This window comes from Tachypleus tridentatus, chromosome 8 (assembly GCF_004210375.1).
Source record: "Tachypleus tridentatus isolate NWPU-2018 chromosome 8, ASM421037v1, whole genome shotgun sequence".
Classification (NCBI taxonomy): Eukaryota; Metazoa; Arthropoda; class Merostomata; order Xiphosura; family Limulidae; genus Tachypleus; species Tachypleus tridentatus.
This window is the reverse complement of record NC_134832.1, coordinates 89,730,722-89,752,836: the sequence shown is the minus strand read 5'-3', so window position 1 is coordinate 89,752,836 and position 22,115 is coordinate 89,730,722. Positions and strand designations below refer to the sequence as shown.

At 34.3% G+C, this 22,115-nt stretch overlaps 1 protein-coding gene across 6 annotated transcripts; it reads left to right on the top strand.

Annotated features, from left to right (window-relative positions):
• The first annotated feature begins 5,285 nt into the window (after positions 1-5,285).
• LOC143222898 (peptidylglycine alpha-hydroxylating monooxygenase-like) lies at positions 5,286-21,268 on the top strand. Of its 6 annotated transcripts, none has more exons than XM_076450054.1 (7): positions 5,286-6,146; positions 11,366-11,423; positions 12,046-12,273; positions 16,775-16,861; positions 17,381-17,438; positions 17,927-17,991; positions 18,672-21,268. In XM_076450054.1, exons 3-7 carry the CDS (start codon positions 12,162-12,164, stop codon positions 18,902-18,904), a joined length of 555 nt encoding a protein of 184 aa, XP_076306169.1. In that variant the 5' UTR covers positions 5,286-6,146; positions 11,366-11,423; positions 12,046-12,161; the 3' UTR covers positions 18,905-21,268. The 6 variants fall into 6 exon arrangements, with proteins under 6 accessions (XP_076306169.1, XP_076306174.1, XP_076306173.1 ...); XM_076450059.1 differs by having other exon boundaries at positions 5,287-6,146; positions 18,189-21,268; XM_076450055.1 differs by lacking the exon at positions 5,286-6,146 and adding an exon at positions 9,312-9,399.
• Positions 21,269-22,115: the final 847 nt, after the last annotated feature.

Genomic DNA, 22,115 nt, shown 5'->3' with positions numbered 1-22,115 from the left:
GGATTAATGATCTTTTGAAAAATAAAAGCGGTCGTATCATGTATTACATTATGAGTAATTTTTGGATTCTTAGAAATAAAACGCAAAAAAAATCGAAAAAAAATTGTAATTTTCCGTCTTGTTTTAATTAATTTGCACAAGGGTGAATATACCTCAGGGAACAATACACAACGTTTACAGAACGGTTTCCATTTGGTAAAATGTTATAACTCACGTGTGTACAAGTTGTTTCGACAACATATCCGTTCTATAGTTACATGTATCAAATGCTTTAAAATTAAAGGGTATCCACTCTGTTCCATAAAATATGTGTAATCGAACTTTTGAAAATTGCGCTTGGGAGGTTGTCCTCGTGTACCTTTAGTACTGTATATTATATTTCACGGAAATTGTAAAGACGAGCTCTCATCAAACAATGCGTCATGAGACAGATATCACAGTGTTGTGAGTCTCAAAAATTGTTTCAATTAATAAAACGTACTTTAATACTTCCTATATCTATATAGCTTTAATATTACTGTCTCTTGTGTGTCCATGCAATTACTTCGCACGATGTAAATGGATATTCACTAAAATTCTTACGGAAACTCATTAGGTCCATGAGCGATAGATACAAAGTTTGAGTCTTGAGGTTTTTATGAGCATTTTTGCGTTATGAATCCTGTTTCACTTCCTGTAGATGGAGCTTGATATATAGGATAACATTTCTCACTATATGGTTTGTATAATGTTTATAGACACTGTAATCTCGAGTTAAACTGTATTAGTTGCTAAAGGTTAGGCTCACAAGAGTTTAATAAGCTGCCGATAATATACACACACTAGTGTAAAAAGTTGTCCAATAGAGCGGGGAACCAAAGCGAACCAAATCTGAATCCTACAATATGCATTTGCAAGTTTGCCATCCGTAAACCGATAGAAGAAAAATAAAGAACCTTTTAATTTTGAGAAACCAAAGTCTACCATGAACATCTACGTCAGCCAAAGAGTGTCTTCCCAGACTTCACTTGTCACATCTGTTGTATTATTACAATCTTTCTATTGAAATTACGTTTCTTGTAAATATTCGAACATCGTTAGAAAATATTTATTAAAAATAAAATATCTCTTGAGATTTGGTGTTTGTTTTTTTAAGTCTATAAAATGCTAACTCTGCCAGCTAATGGTTTGAAAAACAACAACAACCGAAACACTGAGTGGAACAAGAAAAGGAAAAATCAAACAAACAAACATAATGTGTCGTGGTAGTTCTGGACGATCACAAAAGTAAAGAAATAAAATTTTGCAAAAATGTAAAATGCATGAAATAATTGAAGTGTAAAAATAAAAACTAGTGTAAAGAAAAAACAAATCAATGAAATGAGATAAGAGAGAAGGACCATGAATACAGTAAATAACTTATTCAAACAAAACGAAGCAAAAATCACGTGGATGGGATGTTACTTTGAAACAGCCTGCTGTTCCAACAGCCAACTGAAACATCATTTCAACCACAAGAAGTTTCCGAAAAGTTTGGAGTCTGACCTACAGTGGCTTTAGTTTCTAATCATTTGTGTTTGAAGAAGGCTGGTTGTTTGTTGAGTATTAATTACGAATGTAGAGGCAAATCATCAATAAATGATGATAAAAAATAATTGTCATAGGTTTGTTATTTGATTCGCTGTGTATTTAATCTGGTTGAATTTGAGGGTAATCCTTTATAAGGAAACTTGTTACATAACATCGAAGATGCTTGTGTCACCACCAATGGGTTCATCCAGGTGGCTGCGCCCATTAGAAGATTCTACTGTAGGATGCCAACAAGAACTAAATGGCATTACGCCATACAAGACAGATGCACCCATAACAGGCCACCGTTTAGCATGAACAGTGAAAGTAAGGTCATGGTTTCAGTCTCCTGATGGATGTAACTTTTTCCAAGAAAGTTGTGCCAATTGATATTGGGATCAGTTGGAAGTGACGTCATGTTACTCACTGTTGCTTCACCACACTTTCGAAATGTTATGGGATAGAGTGAAGGTTCAACCAAAAATTATAAGTAAAATAGAAATAGTCTGATATCATAAAAATTAACAGTAATACCTATTATCTCTTGACGTGCCCTTGTCTGATCAAAGTATAAAACTTGACTGTCATTCGTTACAAAGTAGTTATGTCTCCAAAGTGCATATCCTGGAATTCAAAGCACAAACACTTTATACAAGTACCATCATATTTTACGAAGCCTTAGGATGGTTCAGTGAAAGTTCCTACAAGGATAATCGTCGTATCCTTGTCTACACAGTGTCCAAGAAATGTGTACATATGGAATTGTCGTAACAAATTACAGGAAGGCGTAAATGAAAATTTGAAACCCAATTTCAATGATGTGCAATACTGCTTCAAATAATAGTGGATTCTGTCTGGTTGCTCTGGCACTGTAGTTCATGCCATGCAGACAAATTATTATTGTATTGGGGGTGCACTTGCACCTGTTTAAGTGCTATGTGACGTTATCAAAATGTGGTTAACTTCCAAGGTTCTTTCATTTGTGACATAGCTGTATACGTTTCGGGTATTTAACTTTCTTTCTTTAATAACACATTTTAAATTTGAATAAACCATGAGTGATAAAAGATCAAAGAGTCCTTCTTCATCTTGCTTTTAGTTTAGAAAGGTTTTGGTAATATCACATGGAACAAAATATTTGTTTTATTATTTCATTAGCTCGATTCACTTAAACTACTGCTGTAAAGGAAGAAAAGCTGAGAACCTAAATATAGTCGAAGAATGAGAAGTGGCATATCATTTTGAGTTATTGGTTCTTGGGTTGCTGTTTTTCTTCGTTACACTTCCAGTTAGCTCTAAATAGACTCCTGTCTTACCTTATTTAACACTACCTCTATCTGTAGTAGTGCCCTCCGAGTACAGCGGTATGTTTATGGATTTATAACGCTAAAATCAAGGGGTTCGACTCTCCTCAGTGGACTCAGCAGATAGCCCGATGTGGCTTTGCGATAAAAAAACACACGCACGTATCTGCAGTAAAAAAATTCTCTTTTCTTGTTTCCTTTCTTGAGAAAAGTCATTGACCAATAAGAGAACAATTTAGTTTTAGTGGATTTTTGGCTGCTCCAATTCAATGGATCGAAATTGTTGACAACTATTTCAAAGACTCTCAATAAAATTGTGATTCTTATTCAAAATAATTCTTTGTATTACAAATAATAAAGAAAGCCATTATGTTCAAAGGACTTAGCAAACTGTGGCTGTGAATGTAATTGGTTTTTTCTTTGGGTGAAATAGAGAAAAAGGAAAAAAAATGTTTTTACACAAATAAGGATGTACAGCTGAATTAAGGAGAGTCCAGCATGTGTTTAATGGAGCGAGATGTAAAAAAGAAAAGATGCAATTTTTTATGCTGTATTCAACATGCTGATAAACAGACTGAAGATTGTAAACTAATATTTCATGACAAAGGATATGATACCGTGTCAACAATTGTTAATATTAATAGTACTGGTATCATTGAAGAGTTCAAAAATGGTTGGAGTAAACGACCTGAAAACGGTATAACAGATAATATTAAAATGTTGAACAAAAGCACTGACGACAATTTTTAAAGAATTGGAACCTGGAAAGATGAGGAAATACTTGAACCTATATGATATTTCTTTTGATCCAAAGCTTCATCTGGCTATTACCCCCCTGACAATGAAGGCCAAAAGAGTACTGTAATATTGATATCATGAACTTCAAAGGAAATACAATTTAATTATGTAAAGACTTTACAATTGATCGTAGTTGATTAAATGTTTTCCTTCAAAAAACAAATGAAATCCAAAATATTATCCACAAATTACGATGAGAGGAAATCAAAGTGAGTGTGTGATATTTTGATTTGATACAATACCTTACAAATGTATTGCAAGTAAAACTGTTTATTATCACTGCCAACTTACCGCTGCATCATCGGGAGACGGTATTTAAGTTGTCACATCTCCTTTTATTGTGAAATTGTTTTCATTAGTGCATTCGTTTTGTATGACTTCCACAATCGAATCCTAAAATCGATTTTATTACGATCGTATTTCAAGATGAAAAATGTTACGGCAGATGTTAAAAATAATTAAATAATAAAATAAAAATAAAGTAGAATAAATGGAATTAAAATTAAAAGTGAGAAGTTTGAATAGATATACATATAGATTAAAATAAACAAGGGTCTGACTTGAAGGGAAATATTCCTAGAAACTGGTTGTGTGTGTGATGGGGAGTGCCTTTTGAAAACCTACTTTCATTGGTCAATCACCCGATTATTCTGCGTGTTACTACCCAAACTCTCCTTTAAATTGGAAGGAAAAGAAATTACTGGAAGGGGCGTCACTCGGTCCTAACTAGTGAAAGTAGGTTTTTTCGGGGCACTTTCTCCACCTAAAATTTGAGGCATTGGATCTGTAAATCCCAACTAGGGCACCTTGAGTCATCTGCCCTTCCCGACTCTGAATGGGCCGGTTTGGATCGGTACTTTGTTTTGGGTGCTGTCAGCTTACTTTTTACTGTAACAACAGGTTAACACAACGTTCGTGCCTTTGCCTTCACTTTTCCTACTTTACTTGCATTTATCATCATATTCACATAGACAAAATTCGGGCCTATACAAACGTCAGCCACTCAGTATAAAATGTAAACATTTTACCTGGTGTGGGATGAAGAAGGAAAGTTAGTGGATTCCATAGATGTTTCCCTTTACACACAAGTATTTGTATTATCTCGAAATTCGAGGCTAAATGAAAATTTCTCCTCGAGAATGTCGCCTGGTCTCCTTCGCTTCGAGTCCCTCACGAACCCGGTAAGCTTGACGAACCGGTGGAGTTGTTTTCTCGGGACTTATTTATAAGCTACGCTTTATCAGTAGTATTAAAAGTTTGTTTTCTTCTTTTTACGAATACTTTATTCAGCTAAATAGATATTTTTCAAATCTTAATTTACTTCACTGCGCGAGAGAAAGTCAGCTTAAAAGTTGAGTAAGGATAGTTTATAAAATTCTGTTGTCAAGTGTTCTACATGTAGTTAGTTGCTAAGAGAATTATATTGTTGAACGTATTAAGTGAAATATTATTTTCGGGTGTAATATTCAGATTGTTGTCGAGTTGTAGACAAAATATGTAAATATCAAATATATATTGCTGATTGGCGTTATGTACAAGTTTGTTTTAAAGTTTTTTTTTGTTTTGTTTTTCGTGTCTTAATTTTAATTTCGCATGAAGCTACACGAGGGCTCTTTGCTATTTAACAGTTTGTGGAATGATAGAGAATTATCACCACCCACTGCCAGATCTTGGGCAGTGGGTAGTAATTTGATGACTAGTTACCTTCCCTCTAGTCTTACACTGCTAAATTAGGGACGGCTAGCACAGATAGCCCTCGAGTAGCTTTGTGCAAAATTCCAAAACAAACACTTCTGCAAAAGTGTACACAATGTAATATGATAAGTAAAATGAGAGAATTTTATATAGAAAAGAAAGGAAATTTGATAACAGAGGAACAGGAAAAGAAGAAACACATCTTCGCAGAACTGAGGTCAAGACTCAATCACATAATGCTATTTTTAGAAGCAGAATATTGCTATACTATTTGTATGTGTGAATTATCTTGAACGTTACATTAACCGAGATTTCTGAGCGCTCAATGGTCAGTGTTTAATTTTTATTAACCGGAAAACTTTCTTTGAGGAACCTTGTTACGTCACAAACAAGTTGTTCGTGAGCCCGGGTTGTTTAAGCTTGCGCTGTTCTGTTTTATCACAGAAACAGTATGTTATTACGTGTGTAATTTGTTTTTTTAAATCTTCACTTCGGACAGGGGGGACACTTTGGATCAAACACGTAGAACTCGAGGTGTGTGGCAACCTAGCAACATACTTAGAAACGTAACACTCTTTAAAAAAATCGATATAATTTCATTCCACGTTTCAGCAGCGATTTCTTATATCATATCGACGAAGTGCAGGACCAGTAGTTAAAATGGCTTTCTCATCACGACTGAGGAATCTCTATTCAGTCACAATATTTTGGATTTTGTGGTTAAGCCTAAAGTGTATGTTACATCCCGTTTCCGCTGAAATAAAGCTTCCGTTACTAATGCCTGATGTTCAGCCTAAAGTGGTAAGTATTGTGTTTAAGTTCGTAACTTGAAGTTTTGTACATATACTATCATATGGTAGGAATGTATTTTGTAAAGATGAAGTCTGTTACATTACGAATTTAGTCAGTATCTAGTATATGATTCCAAGTTCTGTTGCTATATTCCAGTATCTGTTTTTCTAGTTGTTTTACCCGTACAAAAATAAAAAAACACGTCATTTGAATATCTTTAAATCTTTTACGAGTAAGACATAATACAAAGCTGTAATATGGTACATTCAGCATATTATATAATCATTTACTGTAGTCATGTTTATAAAGAACTTTTTAAATTTTATTAAAGGAAGAAAGCATGAATGTAAGAAATGTAGCATCTGTTTTGTTCTTAAGTTTTGTATTTAAAACATATTTGCTTTTCTTGGTCTTAACAGAATGACTAAAATCTAAGACATAAGAATGGATGGTGAAAATATTCTTTCTGAAAACCAATTTGAACCTGTTATCAGTAATTAGAATTAATATTTCATCTAAATAAGCTACATACACAAACCTTAAAAATTAACAAAATATATATTGATTTATTTGTTGGATATCATTACAGTTAGCCACGTTTTGGTCATAATTCTAATATATTATATACAACGTGTATTATCAGGTATAAATAATGGCAGAACGTAAACAGAGAAAATTTGTTTTGAATTTCGGGCAAAGCTACACAAGAGCTATCTGCGCTACTCGTCCTTCATTTAGCAGTGTAAGACTAGAGGGAAGGCACCCACCACCAAATCTTGGGCTACTCTTTTACCAACGAATAGTTGAATTGACCGCACATTAAAAACCCCTACGACTAAAAGGGTGAGCATATTTGGTGTGACGGGGATTCGAACCCGCGGTCCTCAGATTACGAGTCGAGTGCCTTAAACACCTGGCCATGCCGTGCCTTAACAGCGAGAAGATCCTATTATACAAATATATCTTGTAGAGAGAAAGACAAAAATGTTTGCCGACGAAAGCAAGCTAATGAAAGATGGATATAATATTTGTAGGTGTGGTATAAATAATAAAAATGGAAGTAATTATTTAGAAAATACTTCGTTTCTCAATTCTTCAAATTATTTGAATATTTTCTTTCTTTTGAACATTAACATTTTCCCGACCATTTCTGTTTTGAACCAGTAGAAACATGAGTGGTGATGGCTCCACCAATATTTTCTAAAAGGGGCACAAATACATTTTGCTTCCCCCCCCAGTATTAAAATATAAAGAGTTTTAGAGAGGAAAAGGCCAGTTGAGTGGCACTTCTGAAGTTACAAGAAAACTTGTGAAGGGATGGCAACATGCTTGTGTCCACAATGGGAATTCGAACCACAGATTTTAGCGTTGTAAACCCAACGAACGATATATTCACCTTATTGTATTTTGATGAGAAAATAGGACGGAATTCACTTGAACATTGTTTAGACTCAGTGGTTCCTAACCTTTTTCATCGTCTTACTCCCTGAGACTCTCCATGGTATTACCGTGACCTCTATAATAATTTTTGTAATGGTGAACTTTGCGTGAAAGTAGAATAAAATAAAAGTATAAAAAGATCCTAATTTATTGAAAATGTTGCAAATAAATGACCTTGAGAAATGCTATAAGTGCTAAACAAATGCAAAATCCATGGAATTACTGAACATCATTCAAAACCTACTCATTCACTCAGTGTGAGGGTTGATATAATATATATATATATATAATGAGAAAATATACTAAATACGATGGAAACTTTAAATTTTAAGTTCGATGTATCAATATTATATAGTTAAAAAAATTAGGCAATTCAAAACATTGTAATATATGAAAATTTTCACTCAAAATTAGACAGATGTTTGCGCAACAAGCATCTCGACGCGGTTCAACTGCTGCACTTCAGCGTCTTTCTCATTCGTGAGCAGTTACAGGCACTTGTCATAAAAACTATAAACTGCCCTGTGATTTCCTCAATAATTACCAAACCTTCTGCGACCCCAGAAAAACTTTAAACGACCCCCAGGTTAAGAACCACTGGTTTAGAGAGTGAAAATGAAGATCGGGCTCTTTTAAGTGGGTTGTGCACCAGCAGTAAGCTCACTGCACTTGGAAGTTTGTTTTTTTGGGGTTTTTTTAATTTCGTGCAAAGCTACACGAAGGCTATCTGTGCTAGCTGTCCATAATTTTAGCAGAGTAAGACGAGAGGGAAAGCAACTAGTCATCACCACCTACCGCCAACTCTTGGGCAGCTCTTTTACCAACGAATAGTGGTATTGACCATCACCATACAACACCCCAGGGCTGAAAGGACGAGCATGTTTGGTGTGACGAGGAATCGAACCCGCGACCCTCGGATTACGAGTCGAAGTGACCAGATAATTTTGTATTTGTGTCGTTGTTCTTTGTGTGTTGATATTTACTGCACTCATTGTCACATGTTGAAATATGCTAGTGACAATTTAAGGTTTACGAAACTGTTTTGTTGTAAGTCCGGAAATAATTTATTAAATTTAAAATATGTAAATTTCTAATACACACACACACACACTAAAGATACCTTATACGTTTATATAATAAATTGTAATTTTAATGAAGCTGTTTCTTCAGTCTAGGTACTGGCATGGCCAACTGGTTAGGACACTTGACTGATAATCTGAGGGCCACGGGTTTGAATCGCTATCAAACATGCGTGCCCATTCAGTCTTGGGGGCGTAAAAATGTGACGGTTATTCCAATGATTCATTGATAAAAGAGTGGCCTAATAGTTGGCGGTGGGTGGTGATGACCAGCTGCTAAATTTGGGAGGGTTAAAACAGATAACCCTTGCGTAGCTTTGTGCAAAATAAAAACAATCGTCAGTCTACTAACAAGAGCAGTAATAATGGAAAAGAAACCTCTTTACGTGTGTGAATTTTGAAACCTGTTGCTGACGTACGGTGCCCTTGGTAACACAGCACGAATCAAACTAAATTACTCCCATTTCCCGTCCTTCACGAAAATAGACTCAGCGACACTTGAAGGGTAGTAAAGAAACATGTTTAATAAATATTTCGGAAAAAAAATTTCCAATGCTCAGTTCTGCGGGATCTTCGCTGGCTTCAAGATAAGCTGGAGGCGAAGAGAGGCATTTAATGCTGAAATTCTGGATTCGATGCCTTCTGTGTTTCCAGCGCCACTAGGTCAAGCGCAGTCTCTTCACAACGAAATGTGTTTTAATAATGGCTCCAACACGTGGGTGTTGGATGAAACATCAATCAAGGTATATATTGAAGAAAAGTTTTGAAGGTCATGCAAGGCTGTTTCATTTATAGGAGTGTTAATAAATATAGAAGAAACTAATTCTAGACTGACCAGAGAATGTTTGTACAGGGAAGGGTTGTGACTAATTTTATATTCATATAGTCTAACAAGTTTGTTTGTTTTGAATTTCATGCAAAACTACACGAGGGCTATCTGTGCTAGCCAACCCTAATTTAGCAGTGTAAGCTAAATGTAATGTGTAGCTTTGTGCTTAACAACAGATAATTAAACTTTTATTAATATAGTAATGTCCCTCAGGGGTCATTGTTTTTGGACTTGTTTTTTCTCTTTGTTTTTAATATAATAGTAATGATATTGACAGGGGCATCGTTAGTAAGTTAATTAAGTTCTTAGGTGTCAATATATGTATTGAAGATGTTGATGCACTATAGAATGACTTGAATCAGGTTGCAGGTTGGTCAAATATCTGGTTGTTGATCTAAATTATTGTAAGTGCAATTTAATGTGTTTGAACAATCATGGCTGGAACCGTCTGTTTGATATAGAGGGGAGCCAATCGGATGATGCAGCTGAACAAAAGGATATTGGATACAATTATCTTAAGAAACACATTTTGGGTGTGCTTATGGAGTTATTCATTACATGTCCAAAGAGGCCACTATCTCTATGTAAATCCTCACTTGGTTTTAATCTCCCTGTATAAGAGAGGAAAGCGTTCAGAAGTGGGTTACTACAACGATTCTGGGAATAGAAGAATCGTGGCATTAGGATAGGTTAAGATATCCTAAGTTGTTTTATCTTAAGATAAAAAGGGTTAGAAAGATTTGTATTGAGGTGTACAAGATTATGTTAGAGACCAGCAAGATATAAGTCTTTGATTTATTTGTCTTCACTTTTGAAGATAAGTGGAGAGGACACAAGTTCGTGACTTGAAAAAGACTAGACTCCAGTTAGGACTGGTTTTGTTGCTAATCGGATGATTGGCTTATGGTCTGAGTTACCTGGAGGACAAAATTTACAAAGGAGAAAATTTCAAAAGTTTCCTTTTGTTATGGGTGCGTGGGCAGTGAAAGACCAAACTGTCACTTGATGTCCGGATAAAAACATTTATCAAATCGATTGGGGAACTGATCAGTTTTGTTTCTAATCATGACAATCCTGTTTATAACAAAATAGCAATGTAATTATTGCTTTCTTTGGCAGTTGAACAAAATTTTGTTATTATTAATAATAAATAAATAAATTATCATTTATCTTTTGATTGTTTTGGTTTGTTTTTAATTTCACACAAAGCTACACGAGGGCTATCTGCACTAGCCATCTCTTAATTTTGCAATGTAAGACTAGAGGGAAGGCAGCTAGTCATCACCACCCACTGCCAACTCGTGGGCTACTCTTTTACCAACGAATAGTGGGATTGACTGTAACATTATAATGCCTCCATGGCTGAAAGGGCAAGCATGTTTGGTGCAGCAGGGATTCGTGCCCCTGACCCTTGGATTACGAATCGAGTGCCTTAATCTCCAGGTCGTGCCGGGCCATTATCATTTGAAGTGATTGCTCTTTTCAGACTCAAAGTATAGAGAAAAGAAAACCATTCACCTCAATTTTATTTTGGTGGTGAGTTAGAATACTGATACAGGTTGATTTTGTCAGCTTTCCTGTAATTGTCTTATTTTAAAATTACTCAACTAACATTCAAGTTGCCAGAGGATTTGAGTTGGATTCATCTCACAAAGAATTACTTGCTCATTATATTTCATTTAAACAAATGGAAATAATTCTCACAGTATATTATAAGAAGAAGAATGCAATGTCATGCAGTGGGCTATCTGTGCTGTGCCCACCAATGATATTGAAACCAAATGTTTAACATTACAAGTCTTTGACATTGAAAAAGTGTACATATTTACATGGCTCTTAGTTTTAATGTAATATATATATTTATTTACCTTTACATTTAGAAAGACTCCTATCTTTGTACGGCATTTCAAATGCCCAGAAGTTTCAGCACCTACATAGGTAAGTTTATTTTTAACTATGTTAAAAAAAAAAAAAAAACAGAAAGAAAAACACAACTACTGGTTGTTAAGCAGTAATCCTGAATGCTTATACATCTAAAGTTTTGGGTTCAATCCCTGCATTGAATGTCGTAATGATGAGCTGTTGTGCAGCTGTTCTCTTTAATAAAAAAAATGTTACAAACGTAATTCCGAATACCTGATAATTATAGTGATATAAATTACCCATTTTATTTTAAATGATACATAAAACATTGTAATATATTTTTATCAGTAAATGAGCTGTAGCAAACACTAAAGAAAAACTGTAATACTAATAAGATTTAATCATGACATATCGGAATTTTGTTGGAGTATTACTAGTGCACTTAGTTGCACTATTCCATTATTATGTTAATGTTAACTGTATTCAATGAGGGGGAAATACTTCAAAGCAGTGTCATATAACATTGAAATATTCAGAAAAATTAAATAACAATAATACATGTGTGATATGTGTAAACATTTTTATTCATAATTCAGTAATACCAAGAGTAGGTAATATCGTAATAACAAAGCATCACGTTAACAAAATTAATAATTGTTTGTCTTCCGATATACGCACAATTTCTTAACCATTTCAGTGGAGTTCGAACCCAATGCCACCATGCACACTGCTCATCATATCCTACTATTTGGATGCTCCGTCGTGGGATATCGAGAACGAGACACTCCTCGTGCTGTTTAGGACTGTGGTGAGATGGGTGGAGTTGGGCGTGGATCCCAATATCACCGTGCTCCTGTATGTTCTGAAGGTTCTCACATCATTTACACATGGGCAAGAGATGCTCCAAAACTAACGTTACCAGAAGGTGAGAAGTCGATTTTGGTACATTCTGTATTTATGATAAGGTTGTAGGGACCAGCTAACGATTGTTCTCATGGTTAGTAACTTGTACAATCGAACACTTCAATCCTAGAATAATTTTCTGTTTTTGATATTTCCAGATGACAATTAGTAATTTATATCTACAATTATACATCTAAATCTCATCCATTGAGCCTTGAATCTGCTAACACTGTGATTTTTTGAAGTGGATGATATAAGCTAGTTAGTAATTAGTATCCAGCAAGAACAGTTTAAAAAAAAAAAGTAGCTAATTAATAATTAGATTCTAATTTTGATGTTTCTTTGCAAGAAAGAGCTTGTCATAACATATAGAAATTTCATGAAAATGAAAGCTTTTGTAGAAGAAAGAAGTAATGATACGAGATTTCCAGAATTAAACTTCATAGTTCAGCTAATGAGCTAAATAATAGGAGTTGCTGCAGCTATTCCTCAGTGGTCAAATTAGTAAGTTAGTTGGTGGAATATTTGTTGTGCCAGCTGTCGATCGATTAGCAAAGAAATTCTGCAAGTGAGATTATTTATGAGTTAAGAGTACATTAGTTTCGTAAAGTGTGAGAGAACGTTATTTATGAAGTTACGCACACCTGTGAACGTAGTTTACGTCAAGCGTTATTGATTAAATAAATTAATTCTCTAGTGTTATGTGGACTAAACTTTGCACAATTTTTATCAAATAATCCGAAAGAATTAATCAAATGATAGGATGTTGATTATATCACTTGTGCCAGAAGTTGAATTATTTTGGTGAAGATAAACTAGAAGTTTGAGTAAATTTCAAGATGACAATAAGAACAAGAAGCAAGATCATAACTGTTGAAAGAAAAACAAATAGAGAGAAACAGAATTTGAAAAAGGAAACAAATTAAAACAAGATTGTTTTGTTTCTGAATTTTGTGCAAAGCTACACGAGGGCTATCTGCACTAGTCATCCCTAGTTTAGCAATGTAAGACAAGAGGGAAGGCAGCTAGTCATCACAATCCACCACCAACTCTAGGGCTACACGAGGACTATCTGCACTAGTCATCCCTAGTTTAGCAGTGTAAGACAAGAGGGAAGGCAGCTAATCATCACATCCCACCACCAACTCTAGGGCTACATGAGGGCTATCTGCACTAGTCATCCCTAGTTTAGCAGTGTAAGACTAGAAGGAAGGCAGCTAGTCATCACATCCCACCACCAACTCTGGGGCTACACGAAAACTATCTGCCCTAGTCAACCCTAGTTTAGCAGTGTGAGACTAGAAGGAAGGCAGCTAATCATCACCACCAACTCTAGGGCTACCTGAGGGCTATCTGCACTAGTCATCCCTAGTTTAGCAGTGTAAGACAAGAGGGAAGGCAGCTAGTCATCACAACCCACCACCAACTCTAGGGCTACACGAGGACTATCTGCTCTAGTCATCCCTAGTTTAGAAGTGTAAGACAAGAGGGAAGGGAGCTAGTCATCACAACCCACCACCAACTCTAGGGCTACCTGAGGGCTATCTGCACTAGTCATCCCTAGTTTAGCAGTGTAAGACTAGAAGGAAGGCAGCTAGTCATCACATCCCACCACCAACTCTAGGGCTACACGAGGACTATCTGCTCTAGTCATCCCTAGTTTAGCAGTGTTAGACTAGAAGGAAGGCAGCTAGTCATCACAACCCACCACCAACTCTAGGGCTACATGAGGGCTATCTGCACTCGTCATCACATCCCACCACCAACTCTAGGGCTACTCTTTTACCAAAGAGTAATGGGATTGATCGTCACATTATAACCTTCTTTTGAAACAAGATCAAGAAGAAATAAAATACACAAATAAAAGAATACCAGGAAGATATTTATTGAAATTTAAAAGAAGTTCAGGAGGTGAGAGATGGAAATTTCAGAGAAGAATTAAAAGGCAAAGAAATAATATGTAAATACGAAGCAAAAAATAAATGTTATTGAATACTTGATCAATGAAGGTGTTGGAGATGTATAGTGGGATTATAAGGAGATTAAAGAAATACTAAAAGGATGTAAAGACAGAATTAAAAAAGTAGAAAAGTAAATGAACAAAGTCAAAAGTAAAGTACAAACCATCTATAATGTGTAGAAAAATTATAAGAAGATCACTGAGGTAGAAATGAACATTAGTGACAGAATGAAACATGTGGAAAATGAGTTGATAAATGCAAAAATCAAACTAGCCACACCTCTTTTTCTTTTGTTTTTTACATCTCCATAAGAATTCCAACATAAAACACTATTTACTATCTCATATAGAATAGAAACTCCTACTTTTTGTACTCCTGTTTTTGCTATTGCTGTGTAATCTTTGGCTAAAGAACCTTCTTGGAATACAACTGCCGTGACAATATTAAAATAAGTTCCACAATTTATTCGGTCATTTTTACAACATCATTCACTTGAACACCAATGAATTATAATGTGAAAATACCATGGGAGGCAGATTAAACTTAGACCATAATAATCTAGAGTCAACAGGTAAAATGGTGAACAATAAGTTATTATTTTTGCCAACTCTTTGAAAGGACCAGATTTAGCAACATTAAACAACCTTCCACCTGAAAGTCACAACAACTATCAAGTACTGGTAACTGCCTTATCCAACAGGTGCCTGAGGGAAGTATTCAAAAGCAAAGATCAGAATAGAGAGGAGAGAACAGATCCCAGGTGAACTTGTGGAAAGGCTTTCTTAGTTATCTTAACCAGGTGCTTTACATGAAATGGTGGATCCACTCGCACATGACTGATTAATATATGCAGTAAGAGGTAAGGATATGCAAGTTAGTTTAAAGCAAAGCAGGTGTTTATTATTAAAAGAAGATTTTCAGTTGGTGGTGGAACTTAATCAATTAAAGATCTCATTTAAAAGTACAATGTCATCAGATCATGTGGTATTGAAATATAACTTTTTTTACAATAGTCTAGAAAATCCGAAAGGACTAATTAGATAATTAGTTACATATAAGAGAGGAAATAAACCAGAGCAGGTGTCACTCGAATGGACATACTGTAAAGAACTGCAGGCAAAAACTTCTAATAGTTGATATCAATAAAATATAATTATTATAAATGATGGTAACATGGCCATTACAGCTGAGGCTGTGAAGAATTGGTAGCTGTTAATACTTAAAGAAGAAAATACCCTAAGGATGAATCTTTGATCCTAACAAGATAAAAAAACAACATAAAAAAGCTGTTAACATATTGAAAAAACCGGAAGTAGCTGGAATTGTGGGGCAGAGTTCAGCTGAGAACACTGCATCTGCTCCATATGATGTAAGAAATTCATTATTTAACAAAACCACTCTATAAGTCCAATGGTTTATTGATGGGAAGCCTTACAATATGTTGTTTAACACTGGTTTTACAGCTGCACTTATTCAAGTAATCACAAATGCCAAGAAGTAAAAAGTTGAAACTTACCTTCACTGCAGAATGATTTTCTACACTGCATGATATGTGGATAATTTACTTTGCAAATGAGTGCATACTTGGAGCTGACTTCTTGTAGAGACATGGATTGAAGGCTAAGCTAATTTCAAATGGCTTTGCAGACTATGACCAGGAAATCCCTGTGCATTACATGGCAATTACTATGCCAGAGATTGAAATTTTGGTAATAATGAGAGGCAGTTGTTGTACCATGAAGAAGTGAAATGTTCATACCAGTATTTTCATAAATACATTTACATCTGTTGACTAATCAATAGAGTAAAGTAGAACCAAACACTTCAGCATGTCCCGGAGGATTATTGGCTGAAAGATCTCTCACTGATCTGTAGAAAAGATGTCACCATTATTGTAATAAACACAACAAATCATGAAATTCAAGTCAACTCTGGAGAAGACAGAGTAAGATGTGAGGATGTACTGGAAGTATTCTGTATCAAAGAACATCAGAAGTAGTTACTTTTGAGGGAAGCTGCAGAAGTCTAATCTGATGAAGAGGAACCCAATTTTCAGAAGATAATGTATGGAAACATTGTGAATGGAAGAAACATTTATTATGTTTTGACAAGTTTGTGTCATGATCAGGAAGCTGATGATGCCTGAAGCTTCTCCATATATTGTATATTTATAACAAAGTTTATTTCACTTCCCATTCAAGCTGTTTCCAAACTTTATTTTGATGGAGTTTAAAACTGCCTGGAATGTCTTATCATCTTAATGACAGAACCTCACGTGGGAAGACATTTGAAAATGCTTACAGGGAAACTAAGGAAATTTCTGGATTGGTCAAACAAAGGAAATCTCAGGCTAAATTCCAAGAAGTGTGAATTGTCCCTTCAATATTTGAGTTTAATGGAACATACAATCAGCATACAGACCAATTTCAGATTGAATATGTTCAGGTTTGTGAGCACATTGAAGAAAGAAAATATATTTGTTTATTTGTGATGCATACAACATGTTTTAGCCAATCTTGACCATCCAGTTGCTGCTTCTTATGTCTGTTGTACGTTTTTCAGGTGTTGGCTTCAAAGTGGGAGGAAGAGACTCAGGAATCAATTACTTATTATTGCAGGTACATTATGCCAATGTGGACAAGTTTATTGGTAAGTGTATTTTGTTTGTATTTAACAATTATTATAAAACTATTTATGCTGAATTTGCAGTAAATGTATTTACTGATTAGCTGAGACCGGTTGATACAAGACACATGTTGAATGACAAAAAAGTAAACTTCAAAGCATTATAGCAACAGCTATGCAAACTGAGAAACACGTTAAGTTATTTTGTTTGATGAACTAATTGTAAACTAGACTGTGACGGAAGCAAAATTCCAATAGAAAAGTTTACACACAAAAATGCTTTTCTGTATTGGTTGGTGTCATGAAATATAACCAGTGTATAGACGTATAGGCTGTTACATGTAACATATTAATTTGACACAATAATGTTAAACAGTAAACAACTTTAATGTACACGTTACACTCCATATTTGATTATTTCTGAAGCTTTATTACTCCTTATGAAAAAGAAAAGTGAACTGAGCAAGCACGCTCTTTTGAAACTGTTTTCTTATTGGCTAATTTTTCTGCTGAATCTACAAACCTTCTGCTCTTTCTCTCTAGCTGGTGAAACTGACAACTCTGGAATTATCTTAACAGTGGTTCCTGGGATTTCTAGCAGGTAAACTAAACATTTTTTTTAACACACATACACATCTCTATGAGTGTATCGTACTAATATTCACTGGTTACAGCATTTAACTTTTAAGCAGAAATGAGCCACATGGTTAAATGTAATCCAATGTAAAATGTAATTTAACTGTAACACACAACCAAACTGAAACTGATTATTTGTTTTTTATTGGCTTTTTAAAAGAATGATTACAAATACTTGTGTTTCTTTCACCCATTGCTTCAAACATCATGGTTTTTATCTGATGTCTACAAACACAATTTATTGATTTAACAGAAAATTTTAAATGTTTTCATCAGCAACATAAATATTTTTTATGTAAATATAAATGTATTTATAAATACATATGATATTATTTTTGATGGTTGTTTCATCATTATTATTGCAATACAAATACAAGCTCATAAATATTGAGTGAAGTTCCAGTTATTATACAGGATGAAATGTAACATAAATTATTATATCACATTTAACAGAGTGACCAAAAGGGCTGGAGTGCTGCTACTGGGAACTGATGGGAGAATTCCAGCTCATAAAGAGGGTAAGTACAAAAATAATATACAAACACTGAACCTTGACAAAGTGTTCTAGAACTCAGGGTCATAATTTGCATAGAAAATGATACAATAACTACATGAAAGTGCATTTTGTAGTACCATATCTTTTGGTCTATATTTTAATCTTAAAAGAGCTTGAATTTTATTAGATTTATTTCCAATATTTATTCATTTGTAACAGTTTTGCCCAAAACAGATGATCACCTGGTGAAGTAATTCTTGATGACAAGAAACCAGCTTGAAATAAAAATGTATCTCAGAATGACTGGTATGGGTGTTAACATTTTTATTGATAAGGAGAGAACAACATTTTGACCTTCCTAGGTCATCTTCAGGTTTCTTAACCAGCCATTCTGAGATACAAAAATGTCACCTGCTCCATTTAGAACTCGTGATGTAGTCTAAGTTTCTTTAGTTATTAAATTCACAGAATAATTATAAAGGTGATTACACTATGTAACAAAATTACTTTTTATTGTTCGTAGGCACAAAGTGTTATTTCCCAATTGCTCATGCCTAAAGTAAATGGGAAAGACCTATTTTTCTCTTTAAACTTTACTTTTGTGACCTGGGTAATGAAATTTTCAAATTTACCCATTTTCTGGAACATTCCAGGTAGATTCAGTGCTGAGTAGCTGATAGAGAATTTTCTTGAACTTTCTAGAATGTTGTAGAAGCCTCAAAGCTGTGCTGCTCCATAACGGGAATAAGGATCCGTTTCTTCCCCTGGTTCATTCGGTGCACCTCAAAGAGGAATATAAGAGCATCAAGACCTTGGTAGAAGTCTTGAAGTATGATGAGTATGGCTGGGAGGTTATCGGAGACTTCAAAATGGTGGCATTCCTGGTGGCGCTCCAAGGGGGCTTTACCAAGTTTCCCTGTTATCTATGCCTTTAAGAAAACAGGAACACAGCAGTGCATTACAACAGGAAGCACTGGCCACAATAGACAGAGTTCTCTGTGGGGAGGCACAATGTCAAGTCTGACCCACTAGTGGATTTCCAGAAGGTGTTGTTCCCACCATTGCACATAAAATTGGGTTTTATGAAACAATTTGTCACAGTTCTTGATAAGGAGCCTGCAGCCTTCAAATACCTACAAGACTTCTTCCTTCCTAAGCTGTCAGAAGCAAAGGTCAAAGCCGGTTTCTTCAATGGACCACAAATAAAAAATATCCTGGAGTACACGGAATTCCCCAAAAAGCTCAATATGAAGTAAAAAAAGCATGGGGCAGCTTTGTTGCAGTGGTTCAGGGCTTTTTGGGCAATCACAAGGCCAAAAATTATGTGGAACTGGTTGAGGCTCTGGTGAAGAACTATGGCGAAATGGGCTGCAGGATGTACCTGGAAGTCTGTATCCTTGATGCTCATCTTGGTGAATTCAAGGAGAACATGGGAACATACTCAGAGGAGCAAGACAAAAGCTTCCACTAAGATATACTGGACTTTGAACGCTGCTAACAAATCTCAAAAATCTACTCACTTTTAAACATTTTTGTATAACTTTAGTGTAAATACATGTAAATCTTAATTCATATGTCATTTTATTCAGACCTTATGTAAATGAAAATTTGCCCGTTTTTACACAGAAAATAAGTTAATTTCTAAATTTCATTATCCAGGTCACAAAAGTAAAGTTTGAAAGGAATAATGGTCATTTTTTGTACTTTTACAACATAAGCAATTAAGAAATAACACATACTATCCAGGAACAAAATTTTTATTACATAATGTGATTATATCTTTAAAAACTCGTAATCTAGGGAAAGCTAAATTTTATCAGAGGAACCATGAGAACTGAATGTTTTATCTGTGTAAGTTTGAACAGGATACATTATCTTAGCAGTATTCTGCAGATTGACATGTATTTTATGTACATAATTGAACTGGTATTGTTAAAAATAGAGAGACAGAAGAAAAAATGAAATCAGAACTGGTCTGGGAGAAAAGTGATTTTACTATATGGTATTATATGGCTTTAAAACAAAACCATGTAACACATCCATACTTTCTTCAGTAATACCTCTGATCTTAATGCAACAGGTCTAGTGATTAAGGTGCCTCGGTTTTGATCCCCGTCACTAAACATGCTCACCCTTTTAGCCATGGGACATTATAATGTGATGATAAATCCTACTATGTTTTGGTAAAAGAGTTAACGATGGATGGTATTGACTATTACTGCTAAATTAGGGATGGTTAATACAAGTGTCCCTCATGTAAGTTTGCACAAAATTCAAACTTAATGTATCTCTGTTCTAGTTTTGCTTCTTTAATACAACTAGTTTTAAGATACAATGATCTTAAATATGAAGGTTTCCTAATAAACTACTTTCTAATACAGTTGTGTTGATTGTACAGGATAGTTGTGTGTTCCTTTTAAGTGATATGTTTATTGGTCATTGAAATCAATCTGACAGTTGAGGTTTAGCATATCTTTTATAAATCTCATGTTTTCAAAGCTCCCATTGAATTTGTTTTCATATTGTTAAGAGATTTTCTGAATACCATCCTGAATACAATTTATGTACTGCCAATTCCACTTCAGACAAGTTTTTACATTAATACTTTTGGTAAAAATTTTATTATACATTTTTTTAGACCTTTTAAGTTTCAAGTATGCTTAATTCACATATTTTTTGTAGGTGTGTATATGGATAAACAAAGTGTGCCTTGTTATTTCAGCAAAAGTTACAATCTAAATAGTTATACTGTTCACAGTTTGTGGTCCATGTGTGATGTTTTTGAAAATTTTTAATCTGTCTATTTTGTGTATAAAAAAATGTTATACTTCTGAAACTGAATATTTAAAATAATAAATTTTTGTTTTTAAATATTAATAGATAAAAATATAGAACTTATAAACATTGCAATCTCAAAACTAATTTTAAAAAGCCATCATGACAGACTTAAAGATTTAAATATTATGGCCATAACTTACCAATTAAATAAAAAGAAGGTAAAAAAAACACCAGGAATACTAGTGATGCTATATATATTTAACCCTAAATCTGCAACTTATCAGGGTCATATTAGTGATAAATCTCTAGTATGCAACTAAAATGTTATTAATTTTCCATTTATTCAACATTATTTGTCCTTCCTTTAACTAATATTTCCCATTTTCTGGTGCAAAATAAATTGTTTTTTTCTGTTAATTCTTGTTTTCAAACAGAGAACAAATGTACAACATGACAGAAAAATCAATGATCCTATGGCTATTATTACTTGCACTAATAAAGTGAAAGGTATTTCAAATGCAGTCAATGTGGATGTGCCTTATTTGATGGAGGGCAATTGCTCTTGTTTTTTCCAGCTAAGATAAAAAAATAATAATAATCAAAAACTGGAAAAAACATTTTTATAACTGTGTCACTGTGTAACAACAATTTTAGAAATTCCAAACAAACCCTTTGTATTAAATATTATGTTTTATCATAAATGTTAAAAAATTGGTATTCTTCACATTACCTACCCATCACTTGTGTTTATGATTGTTCAAACTGTAGTTTATATTAAACTGCATTCGACTTAGTTAAGAAGTTCAGTTCTAAGAAATCTTTTACAAAATTTGCCTGGGCTTCCCAAGTTCTTATAGATGCGAGTACAATCTGTCAAAATCACTTTCAGATTTGTATTGCTTTTTGACTTGTTTGGCTAAAGTCTTAAGTTATCTAATCAAAATTAGTACTAACATATTTAAGAATGTAAACATGTAACACCAAATTTGAGAGATTTTGTTTACATACAAAACCAAGTAGATACAGGATTGTGAACTCACCTTTTTTTTTTAATATAAAAATTATATATAATACATGTACATTGATGTGTGTACATATTTTACACCACTTTCTTCTATAGAAGGATTTCAACTACTGAATGTCAGGATTACTTGTATTTATAAAATATTTTCAATGACAGGAATTTTATTGTGTCTGAAGTATTTGGAAAAGTGGAATTATTTTTGGGATTATATGAAAGCTGACTGTTTGTTTTCATAAAATAAACATGTCACCCCCCAGGTGCTGGAGAAAGCCACAAGTTTGCAACCTCTGTTCTATAAAGTATGTTTTTTAACCATTAAATAAGACACAAAAACATTTAATTTC